The 13124-nt window shown below is 45.2% G+C and overlaps 1 protein-coding gene across 3 annotated transcripts in view; it reads left to right on the top strand.

Moving 5' to 3' along the window:
* Positions 1-13124, top strand: part of CCDC88A (coiled-coil domain containing 88A) — a 200775-nt gene that overhangs the window by 461 nt on the left and 187190 nt on the right. For all 3 annotated transcript variants that reach the window (XM_044289367.1, XM_044289368.1, XM_044289365.1), the window contains exon 2: positions 26-126. In XM_044289367.1, the coding sequence (XP_044145302.1) occupies positions 26-126 (101 nt within the window). The remainder of the gene's footprint in view (positions 1-25; positions 127-13124) is intronic.

The following is a 13124-nucleotide window of genomic DNA, read 5'->3' as shown; positions in this document are numbered from 1 at the left end:
CTGTTTTTTCTTCCACCCCCTTCAGATCAAGACTTTTGGAGCTTTGGTCAAAGGAAATGGGACTCTGCTGGATGAATATGTGGCTTTAGTGGACGGCGTTTTCCTCAATGAGGTCATGTTTCAAATGTAAGTAAAAAAATTGGGGGGTTTGAGCATGGGATTTGTGGTCGCAGCTACTGCAGAGCCTCTTAGCATATGAATGTGATTGTTTAGCCGTATTTCCAGCAGCTGCGTTTTCAGTTATTTTTCTTCCTGATGGGGGAAGTTCAAATGGACTAATGCAAACCAGTTCAAGTGGAAATTTTAGAAATCTGATGCCTTCGGGGCTTCACTGTCTGGAATCTAGATGGTAGATTTGCAGGTTACTTTATTGGGAGCCACAGTGACGGCACTGAAACACACCAGGGGCCCGGTACCACTAAATGTTAGGATGAGAAGGCTGTCATCTCCTGCTGCTGCTGACAGCCGCTGCCTGATTGACTTTGACACCCATATACAATAGCCGAGGATTGAATTAAACAATCCCCCCTCCCCCTTTTTAGTTTAGCTTACATGTGAAGGAATGAAATCGGGGATGAGGAGTTGCTGTGGAGGCTTTCGGCTGCATCGGGCCATGTTTTTTCTGCAAAATTTCTATTTTGGGGAAGAAAGGATAAGTTAGGAAAAGCTTTATCTAACGTACAATCGGACAGCATGCGGAGAGGCAGATAGGCTGCAGTGAAAGATAAGGATGTCCTGTGCGTCCAGCCTCGTCAGGAGGATGTGGGGGTCTTATTTCATAACCGCTGCTGTCTGTTCTTACTGATTTATGGCTTAATGCAAAAGGAAACCTGTGAAAGTATTTGCAGAAACGAAAAAACTGAGTTGGAATATAATTTCAGCGCCCAACACCTCCTAGTTTCTGTCACTTAAAGGGATGTCCTGGTGTGCGTCCGTCAGTGGAAAGAGGCAAGAAAGCAGCATTGTCCCAAAATCAGTTGACTTTAGTGTTGAGCGAACTTGTGTTTTTAGTTCGGCGTCTAAAGTTCGGGTTATTGAAGAATCGCGTTATGGATTCCGCTACCACGGACCACGTAATGGTCCGTGGTAGCAGAATCGCGTTGTGGATTCCGCTACCACGAACCATAACTTGGTCCGTGGTAGTGGAATCCATAACGCGATTCTTCGATAACCCGAACTTTAGACGCCGAACTTAAAACACAAGTTCGCTCAACACTAGTTGACTTCTGTGAGGACAGTGGCCACTGCAAATTGTCGTATGGGGGTCCCAAAAAGTTGTGTAAATGTACCCATATCCTGGATGGGGTTACCTCTTTCAGCTTCTCAATTTTTTTTTTTTGCAATGGCTGTCACGGCATGCTGGGACTTGTAGTTTTTTATAGTATCTGGAGTGGATCCGTTTTTCTCTATAGTATCCCAAAGCCTGTCAGCAGACGGGGCCCACAGGCCGTTCTTCCATCACATGCAGACAACAGGGCCCATCAGGTCATTTCTACCTGGAGCTATCAATGACGTGTCCTACCGATCACCCCAGTGACAGCTCTGGAGATCAGTCCCCTGATTGGCTGCGTAGCTTGCACTAAGTGACATCACCCTGTGATGAATTACTCCATATCCACCTCGCTTCTCAGCTTACAGATGATTGTGGTATATTTCACGGTTACAATGACGTGTGGATCAGGTTTCCATCTGTTCAGACCCAGTCTGACATCATACATGCCACTGGCATTTTGGATACGGTCTTGCAGAACATCAGCATGTGTAGCAGACATCAAGAAATGATGAATTAGCCTTTACGTCCACAGCCAGCAGGGGGGATATCCAGTACATGGACATTGAAATGGCCGTACAATAAGAGGAGGAAATATGACACTGAGCAGGGACAGGCCTGTTTAGTCACAGTTAGCCGCTTCTGTACCTTCAGAGAGAAAAATCTGCTTCCTTTTTCTTATGAAGTTCTGGTAGGAATGTTTGAAGTCACTTATGTGCTGAGCCGCTGCCTGGGGCACACTTTGCACACCGCTTTTGTTCAATTTGACCCTGCTGAAGGCCATAAGGGTGGTTTGTCGCACAGACTCTATCAAATTATCACCAAAGACTCATTCCTTTCTTAGGGTACGACCACACAGCGCAGTCGTGTTGCGGTTGCGAAGCAGCCACATGGCGGTCGAGTACAGAGCGGCCATATTAGCCACATCGGGATCGAACAGTTTAGTCGGACTGTATTGTTAAATGGGTTTTTTGAGGCCTTTATAATGATGACCTACTCTCTGGATAGATCATCAGTATCGGATTGGTGAGGGTCTGCCATTCAGGAGAAGGCAATGATGCCTGCAGTACCTTCCCGACCATCCTCAAAAGCCTGACAACCCACCCCGACTCTGCTAACCCCCCCGATCTCATTAGGCCACGTCCCACCGCACACAGCCGATGGAGATTTAAAAAATAAAACACTGAACCAACTTCAGGTGAGCTGCAGCAGTGGGAGGGAGGGTGACCTTCTCCCTGCAGCTCACACTCAGACAGCACAGTGCTGCTGTCTGAGTGTGAGCTGTTCAAAAGGACATCCCTGCGTCTGTCCAGGCCCTGCTCCGGATGGAGGACAGGGAGTCTGAAAGCCGAACTGTCCGGCCTAAAACCGGACCTCTGGCCACCCTATGTTCATCGGTCACATAGCCTAGGCGCAGCTCAGGCCCATTGAAGTATACCACGCACAACCACTATACAATGGATGGCACTGTGCTTGGTGAGCTGAGAGAAGGCCATGACACTACTGTGAGTGCCGGTGCCTTCTCAAACAGCTGATCAGTGAGGGTCCCTTGATTTCGGACTCACACCGATCAGATACTGATGACCTATCCAGGGGATAGGTCACCAGTATAAAAGTTTCAGACAACCCCTTTAATGGGCAATCGCCACCTGCAATACAGACAGACTAAATGATGTGATTCTAATTCGTTTTAACAAGAGCCCACTGTAGATCGTACAGCTATGTGGTATTAGACCGCCGCTTAGCCGATTTTATACCTGCAACATGACTGCGCTATTGTGGTCATCAGTGATGGCCAGTTCGCCCGCGAACACATGCGGGCTGCCATCTTTTCACACAAGTCCGGCGAGGCACAGGTAAACCCTTGCCTGTGCCGCAAGCCGGTCTGAAACAAATGCAGTCACCGGGAGCAGGCAGTTCCGAGAACAGCCGCTGGGGCCTTCATCGGGCTGTTCTCGGAACTGCCTGCTCCCGCTGACCGCATTTGTTTCAGACCGGCTCGCGGCGCAGGCACAGGTAAGGGCTTACCTGTGCCTCGTCGGACTTGTGAGAAAAGATGGCAGCCTGCATGTGTTCGCGGGAGAACAATGCGAACTGGCCATCACTGGTGGTCATATCTGTAGGCTATGTCCACAAATAGCGGGTGAAAATTGCACTGCCATGTGGTTATAAACAACTGCAAAACAGAGCAGATTTCAAACTGGTACTTAATGGCCACATAATTTGGGGGTAAAAATGCTGTATCTGCAAAACTGCTGGCATTAACATTCATTTTGAAAGCCATGCAGGTTAGGGCTACGCTCTTGCCGTGTGTGGACTCACACTTGGGCCTCCTACACACCACCATATTTTTCATCTTTGTGCTATCCACATTTTTTTCAGGTAGCCAACTGACCCATTCATTTCTATGGGGCCACATTCACATCACCGTGTGGCCGTTCCATAAGTTACAGAACATGTCCTGTTCTTGTCAGTATTGCGGACATTAATAGCCATTTCTATTGACGGGAGTGAGAAAAACCAAGAACGCACATGGAAGATATCTGTATTTTGAGGACCGAAATACATACATGGCTAATTTTATATTTGTGTGCCCATATTATGGCTGCAAGTGGATCTAGGAATCTACAGATGTAGCAGGGTTAACACACAAACTCTTAACTCACCGCGTTACATTGAAACAAAAGCCATTGAAAAGCAATTGAAGGTGTTTGTTTAAGGGTCCATTCACACGTCAGTATTTTTACCTTTCCAGATAAACGTTCCTGTTTTTTGCGGATCTGAAAATCTGGATGACATGAGGATGCTTTTAGCATGTCTTCCGCATTTTTGACGGATCCATTGACTAGAATGGCATGACGGAACACAAAATCGGACAAATAGTAGGACAGGGTATATTTTTTTCCTGGATCCGAATAAACGGAACGGAATCACGGAATCGGAGAGCACCATGAGTGCTGTCCGATTATTTGCGGATTCCATTGAAAATGAATGGATCCGCATAACGTTCCGTTTTTAATCGGAACGGATGCGGAACACCAAAACGGACGTGTGAATGGACCCTAAAGGGGTTCTGCAGTTTGTTTTAACTGATGATCTATCCTCTGGATAGATCATCAGCATCTGACCGGCAGGGGTCCAACACCCGGGACCCCCGCCGATCAGCTGTTTGAGAAGGCAGCGGCGCTCCAGCAGTGCCACAGCCTTCTCAGTGTTTACCGCTGGCCCACTGACGTCGCGACTAGTATCACTGGCCTGGGCGGGGCTAAGCTCCATTCAAGTGAACAGAGCTTAGCCGCGCCCAGGCCAGTTGATACCAGTCGTGACGTCACTGGGCCAGCGGTAAAAACTGAGAAGGCCGCGGCACTGCTGGAGCGCTGCTGCCTTCTCAAACAGCTGATCAGCCGGTCAGATGCTAGAGGATAGATCATCAGTTAAAACAAACTGTAGAACCCCTTTAATGCATTTAGTTTATATAACGTCTCATAAAGCATGTGTGTTATGATGCAGTCAGTTAAGGTTATAAGACCCCCTCCCCCTCCCCATCAGGACAGGTACCTAAAGCCATACTACAGGTGCACATACAGTAAGCATTTATATTATGATCATGCGCAATTAGCTTTTAGGTTAAGGGCTGATTCACACGACTGCGCTCGGTCCAGGAAACACGGACGTGTGTCGGCCCTATCTCCCAGACTGACTGCGGCTCTCTAAATCCAAACTGACTGCATTATAGTCATTTATAATACAGTGTGTTCCTATCAGATGGCGGGTCTATTGTGGTCTATTGTACTGTACTGACATGATGATGTACAGAAACCCACGTTCAGACATCATAAATCACTCTAATGCAGTCAGTTGGGGTCAGGAAAGCCGCGGTCCGTTCAGGAGATGCGGCTGACACACGGCCTGTGTTTTCTGGATAGAGCGTGGTCACGTGATTCAGCCCTAAGCCTAGGACTAGACAAGGATACCAAGATCGCAAGGTGGCATTGTGGCGGCAGCACAAGTGAAGTTTATGAAAAAAAATGAATATTAGAAAATACGAATATATCGAATATATTCGTTATTTAGAATATTAAGTTTTTTTTTTTTTCCAATGTGTACTGTTCTTCCACTTCGGCATACTCCTCCCCGACAAGCGTCCCCGTCACCATGGGAATGCCCGTGGGTTAGAAAATACCATCGGATCTAAGTTTTCCCTGAGATCGTGAAAACTCAGATCCGATGGTATATTCTAACCCACAGGCGTTCCCATGGTGACGGGGACACTTGTCGGGGATGAGTATGCCAAAGTGGAATAACAGTACACATTGGAAAAAAAAGACGAATATTCTAAATAACAAATATATTGCTATAACTTTAGTTTTTTTGAATATTCGTCATATTCTAAAAGAAGAATATATAGCGAATATTCTTAAAATACACATATAGACTGCAATTTAGGTAATATAATGCTATAACTTTTTTTTTTTTTAAGTTGTAATTTTTCTTAAAAAATTTGAAGTTCATAAGAGAAAAAAAAAATTACGACTATGAAAAAAAGTTTATAGCACTATATTACCTAAATTGCAGTCTATATGTGAATTTTATGAATATTCGCTGTATTGCTATATATTTTTTATTTTTTTTATATAACGAATATATAGCACTATATTTACTGCTATATTCTTTTTTGATCAACTTCGCATTACGCGATTTTTACAATTTAGATTAATCGCAATCACGAAAATAATCTCGAATCCGAATATTCGCGAATATGAAATGAATATTCTAGCGAATATTCGCTAAATATTGCAAATTCTAATATGGGACCTGCCGCTCATCACTACTAGTAACATGGGGTTCTGTGGAATCTCCACAAGACTACAGCTGTCATCTGCAGCATCGCCTAGTATATCACTGGAGCATGGATGATAAGATGAGAAAGTTTTGGTCTTGTAGAATTGGGTTAGAGGACACGGACACATTTGGTTTGTATTAAGAAATCTAATTGGCTTAAGAGAGATGGGGCCACTACTGGGGTCTATTAGCCTGGTGCAGTTTTCCACATACATATGGGTTCAATATATAGTAGCTTCTTATGCCCTTGCTTCCTTTGCAGGATCTAATTAAATTGGATTTGCTTTCAAGCTTCGTTCTTGAGGCGCTTTCACACATTGCAGTTATGCAGTGATTATTGGCAGCACATAGTTGTACTGTGAAATGCCGCAGTTTCATGGAAGTACAGGGGCAGCACGTGAAATCGATATGCGTCACCGCACTTTTTTTGCTGCGTGGTTCTCGCCAAGGAACAGCCGTAACCGAAGCACTATCGCAACCAAAGAGCATATTCTCACGTTGTGGGCAAACTGCATTTGACCACAACGTGAGAATACGTGTGAATACAACACGTATATGCACACAACGGAGTAGTTAAAGAGGTATTTCGACTCTTCGTATCTGATGGGTGGGGGTCCGACAACCGGGACCACCACCAATCGGCTGTTTGAGAAGGCATCGGTTCCCCTGTGAGCGCTGCGACCTTCTCCGTGCTTAGCAAGCACAGCGCCATATATTGGATAGCGGCTGTTCACTTCATTAGGACTGAGATGTCCCTAGACCACATGACTGATGAACGTGATGACACTGACCTAGGGAAAACTGCAAGAAGGCTACGGCTCTCACGGGAACCGTAGGCTAGGTCATCAGTTAAAGTGTTGGAAAACCCCTTTAATGCAGATTTTCCACATGGACTTTCATGGTGTTTTTGCTTCTTTTCCGCACCAAAATTCACATGTGTTATTTACGGGTTTGGTTGCATATTTTGATGCGGTTTATCCCACGTTTTCACCCATTTGCGCCGAACAAAAATTGCATGCAACGCTTTTTGTTGAACCGAAAGCCGGCATTTATGGCAGATCGGCTGGATCACTGCTGCGCCTCATTGCAGTCAATGGGGATCTGGCAGTGAAGTAAAGGATCTGACAAGCTGCTCTGTGCCGGCACAGTCTGCCGGATCTCCTAACGGAGATGTGAATGAGGCCTTAGCCGTGCATTTATCTGTTTTACAGAATTGCGTCTCTTTTTTAAGAGATGGAACCTCTTCTAATATTTCACGGCAAGAGAGGTATCTGCCACATCTATATTCTGCGTTGTTAGTGTCAGTCTGTAGATAAAACCATGAAAACTCATGATGTAAAGGGCACATGACAAACATGGAGATCTGGAGCTCGTGCTTGCGGTTTCTTATAGTCGTTTCCATGGTGACTGGAAACCCGGGGCACTGCATGCAGTCATGAGTTGATGCTGCACAATATACTTGTGGCTCATTTAGTCCTTTTTTCCTCGTTATGCTGGGTTTTGTGATTAATTTTTTTTGCTTAAGAAGAAATATCTAGGTTTTCCTGAAATCCTGCATATAAAGACCGTTTACGTGGTATTTTATGGACAGGCAAAATATGTTTCATTGCGTTCTTGAGATGCCTAAGTGGAGCTCAAAATGAACGAGCGTCTGTAAATAATATATAAATAAAGCTGGATTTGTAAAACAATGGCGGGCTGTCTCGTTGCTATGGCAGTGCAGCAAACCGTTGGATAGTTGCGATGTTGCTAGAGCGACCCTTCACCAGACATTGCCACTTTTGTCAGATGTTCCTGTTCATGGATTTCAAAAAGACACGGGTGCTACATAGAAGCCATTGATCAACAGTGAGGTTATCTGTCTGTAGGCCGTACAGATATCTATGGGACTGTACGCCCACCATAAAGCCTCCTTCACGTGTCAGCGTTCCGCCTACGTGTGCTGTACGTGTTCTCCATGGACAGCACATGTACCCATCCATTTTAATGTGTGTATTCACACATCAGTGTTTTAGCACGGTCCATAGGTCCGTATATATATATATATTTTTTTTTTCTATGTACTCTTTATTTTGTCCATGTTCACGGAACCATCATCCCCATTAAAGTATATGGGTCAGTGCAAAACTACGGATGCAACATAGATGTCATCCGTGTTTCACGGATCATTAGGAAGGGATGCTTTGAAAATAATTTTTCAGCTGTTCAGTGTCAGTAAAACACGGATGACACACAGACAGCGAAAAACGGACACATGGAGGCATCACTCTTCACGGAGGCATCACTGACAACATTTTCACGGATTTAAGCATAGACACGGGCATGTGAATGAGGCTTTAATCAGGCTGCATTGTTAGCAGCTATGGGATATCCACTGCTAATTGTTTTTATCTTAAACTAAGGCTACATGCACACGAACGTTATTTATTTCCGTGTCCGTTCCGTTTTTTTTGCGGATAGGATGCGGACCCATTAATTTCAATGGGTCCGAAAAAAAATGCGTACAGCACACCGTGTCCGTAGCCCCGCAAAAAAAAATAGAACATGTCCTATTCTTGTCTGTTTTAGGCATTGTTGCAATGGATCCGCCCAAAAAAACGGATGGCATACGTATGTCATCGTTTTACCTTTGTTGTGTGAGCGGGGCAGGGTGGGTTTTACTTTTATTATTTTAATAAAACTATGGGGCATCAATACTGTGTGGGGGGGCATCACTGGGTGCACTATGTATGGGTGACTGTAAGGGGGCATCATTATTGTGAATGGGGCAACTTGGGGGCATAATTACAGTGAAGGGGCACTAAGGAAGCATCCATAATATGTGGGTAGGCACTAAAGGGACATCACTACTGTGGGGTGGTACTAAGCTGGCACCTGTAGATGAATGGCCATCATATATCACTGATGACTTTCAGTTTTGTCACAACTGAGGTCTGTACATGGATAATGCCATCACAATTAGAGAATGTTGGTTTTTGTAAAGGGTCAAAAGCAACAAAGAATAATATATTCTGTCGCTCCGTGTGGCTGTGTTTTAAGCAACAAAAAGGACCTAAATTTTTTTATTTTAAACACTGTCAATAGATCCAACCTTAAGTGTCGTTCCACCATAAGGACTTATCACATAAGAACTTAAGAACCATATAGTTCTTAGTATCTAATTGGTGGGGGTCCGACTACTGGAACCTCCGCCGATCACAAGAATGGAGTGGTGGTCATTCATGCTTACTGCCACTCCATTCAACTCTATGGGAGTGCCTAAGAGAAGCCAAGTATAGCTCTCGGATATCTCAGGCAGTTCCACACAGTTCTATGGAGCGGTAATATACATGTGTGTCTGCCGCTCCATAGACCCGGGGAACTTCAGCACCTCATGCTTGAGATTGAAGGGTGTCCCATTGATCGGACCCCCGTAGATCAGATACTTAGTACCTTTCCTGTGGATAGGGGATAAGTTCCTATTGTGGGACAACACCTTTAAATATGTTTTGTTATAAAAGAAGAATACTTTGACGATCTTTTCAGTGCGTGAGTTTATATCCAGTGAATTGGGATCAGCATTTTTACAGGATCCATAAAACGCAACATATGTTTTAGGTCCTTCTTTAAATTAACAAGATCTGAAGAACTGATGGCAAAACTGTTGCAAGGTGATTCCTTCTATCTAACATTTTATCAGTTTTGGATCAGTTGTAAAAAGAAACAAAAAAATAAAACCGTACACACAATACGGTGATTCAGTCTCAGCCCTCCAGCCTTGCGTCTTTATTCATGGACATCCTTGGTGATTTCATCTATACTGTTTCCATTTTAATAGAGAATGCAGCGCAAGTATTTTCTGTAGGCCATCCATGAATGTCCTGTTTTGGAGTAGGTAACATAGCAAATGTTCTAGATGTGATGTTTTTTAATGCTAATTTTTCTTGATGTATAATTGTCTTAAATGAGTTGTACAGATTTAGAAAAACATGGCTGCTCGCTTCTATAAGCAGCACCACACATGTCTGCAGGCTCTGTGTGGTATTGCAGCTCAGTCCTATTTGCTTTAATGGAGCTGAGCTGTCTGACTCTCTTGGCAGTCGGTAAGTACAGGTGCATGAGGTGCTTCCGGAATTCATAACACTTCCTTCCTTTTTTATGGAAGGCCACAGTCTACGATTGGCGAAGACTCAATTTAATTTCCTTTAGCTGTTTATTATCAAGGCTCCTACGCTTCTCCTTTCTTCATTTCCTATCCATGACTCTAGTGTCTGATTTCAATGCTCTGCACTCTGCATATCTTATTATATTATAGGCGTATCCAAGTACACCTTTCACCATTATACCTTTATATAGGTGTGGAAAATAGCTGCTTTATTAGTTGGCACTTTATAACATTCTGTCCTTGCTCTAATACAGGGGAGGAGACCCTCTGGCCAATGGGCTGCATACGGCCCCGGGATCAATTCATATGCCCCCCCCCCCCCCCACCTGCCAGAACACATAGTGAAAATGCTAATATAATTCCATAATGGAAGCGGTCATTAGCATGCAGGAGGCAAGGGAGTTGAGAACAGCACTGCACTGGCTATCCTCACCTTCCCTGGTCTTCTTCCGGCCCTTCTCTGTGTCCTGACACGCACAGTGTCAGGATGTAGTGCACGTAGATGAGCACTATGATTTGACGCTGTGCCATGTCCGGTCACAGTACAGCGCGGCGCGAAGAAGACCAGGGAGGATAAGTAAATCTGCCAAGTGGCAGCGCCGTCTGGAGCTGGAGAGAGAATTTTTATTTATTTTTTTATCCTTTGATTGGATGCTGGTGGGTCTGATAGGGGCTGATCTTAGGCTAATTGTGGGTGGGGAAGGTCTGATTTGAAGTTGGGGGTCTGATCTGAGGCTGGGGGGTCTGATAGGGGCTGATCTCAGGCTAATTGAGGGTGGGGAAGGTCTGATTTGAATTTGGGGGTCTGATCTGAGGCTGGGGGGTCTGATAGGGGCTGATCTCAGGCTAATTGAGGGTGGGGAAGGTCTGATTTGAAGTTGGGGGTCTGATCTGAGGCTGGGGGGTCTAATGGGGTCTGATCTGGGTCTGATCTGAGGCTAGGGAGGGTCTGATGGCTTATCTCAGGCTAAGGATGGTCTGATGGGGGTGTGATCTGAGGCTGGGAGGTCTGATGGGAGTATGATCTGAGGCTGGGGGGTTTGATCTGAGGCTGGGGGATCTGATGGGAGTCTGATCTGAGGCTACAAGGTCTGATGGGGGTCTAATCTGAGGCTACGAGATCTGATAGGAGTCTGACCTGAGGCTGGGGGGGTCTGATGGGGGTCTAATCTGAGGCTAGGGATGGTCTGTAGGGAGTCTGATGTAGGCTGGGGGTCTGATGGGAGGCTGATAGAAGTGGGGGGGCAGATCTGAGACTGAGAAAGAGACAGTTGCGAAAAAAGAGGGAGAGACTGTGGTAGAGTGAAAGCTGGGTGAACCCCTCTTTGGACCCCCCCCCCCTCCCCGAGTTTAGCTTGACTGCCATTAATGCCAAATAAAGAACTAAATAAATAACATTCTGAACTTAAAAATTATACTGCTATGTCAAAATGGCGCCTGTACTACATATAGTGCAAGCGGCATTTTGTGCTGCAAAAATACAGCACTCTATTTTTTTTTTTTTTATTGAAGCGCAATTTCTGTAACTTACCCTACGTCAGTTATATGTTTGACCAAATATAGCAGTCAAATTTTTAAGTTGAGAATTTTGTATGGCCCCCAAACGATGTTACAATTAAAAATATCCAAATGGCCCTCGGCACCCCTGCTCTAATAGTAATATGTTCTACATTAAAGGGATTCTGTCATCAGATTTTACCCCTATAACCTAAAGATATCCTCATGTCCGGACTAAGAAGAAGAATCCTAAGCTGGCCTTATTAAACCTCACTGAGGCTCTATTTGTCCAAAAAACTGTTTTTTATAACCTGCCAATCACTTACTTAAGGTGCCCAAGGGGAGGTCCGTTAATACAGGGTGCCCGTCCGCACCCCTCGCCGTCCGGTGCCCAGCGCCGCCTTCATCACCGCCTTCCCTGTCTTCAGCGCCGCCTTCTACAGCTCAGCACCGCCTCCGCAATCCTCCCCGTCCCTCTACCAGATCCCGCGCCTGCGCACTAAGCTCAGCCAATCTGCAGGTCATATTAAGGTTGAGCGAAGTGCGCATCACGCCGGCGCATGCGCACTTCGTTCATTGAAGCCGCTGCCAGGAGTCCGCATCAGGCCGAGCCTAGTGCGCAGGCGCGGGATCTGGCAAAGGGATGGGAGGATTGCAGAGGCGGCGCTGAGCTGTAGAAGGCGGCGATGAAGACGGAAGGCGGCGCTGGGCACCGGACGGTGAGGAGTGCGGACGGGCACCCTGTATTAACGGACCTCCCCTTGGGCACCTTAAGTAAGTGATTGGCAGGTTATAAAAACCTGTTTTTTGGACAAATAGAGCCTCAGTGAGGTTTAATAAGGCCAGCTTAGGATTCTTCTTCTTAGTCCGGACATGAGGATATCATTAGGTTATAGGGGTAAAATCTGATGATAGAATCCCTTTAAAGGGTCTGTGTAATCATTAAATGTTATTTTAATAATTAAGCATGAAAAACTAGTTACTTTTTGTAATTTACCTTTTGTTATAAAAATGCTCCAATTGTGAGATATTCTCTTTTCTTTATTAGAATGGCGCTCCCCTGGTGTTAAATCTGTATAATAATGTACATGTTCACTTATTGAGATGGTCACACATGCTCAGTTCCATCCTTTAGGCCTCTTTCACACGACCGTATGGCTTTTTCAGTGTTTTGCGGTCCGTTTTTCACGGATACGTTGTTCAGTTTTTTGTTTCCTGTGTGTTTCCGTTTCTGTTCTGTTTTTCCGTTCCGTTTTTCCATATGGCATATACCAGGGGTAGGCAACCTCTGGCACTCCAGGTGTTGTGAAACTACAACTCCCAGTATGCACACTCACTCTGCCCTCCTCATGACTCCCATCGAAATAAATG

Source organism: Bufo gargarizans, chromosome 4, assembly GCF_014858855.1.
Source record: "Bufo gargarizans isolate SCDJY-AF-19 chromosome 4, ASM1485885v1, whole genome shotgun sequence".
Taxonomy (NCBI): Eukaryota; Metazoa; Chordata; class Amphibia; order Anura; family Bufonidae; genus Bufo; species Bufo gargarizans.
The sequence above is the reverse complement of the archived record's forward strand: the minus strand, read 5'-3'. Positions and strand labels throughout refer to the sequence as shown.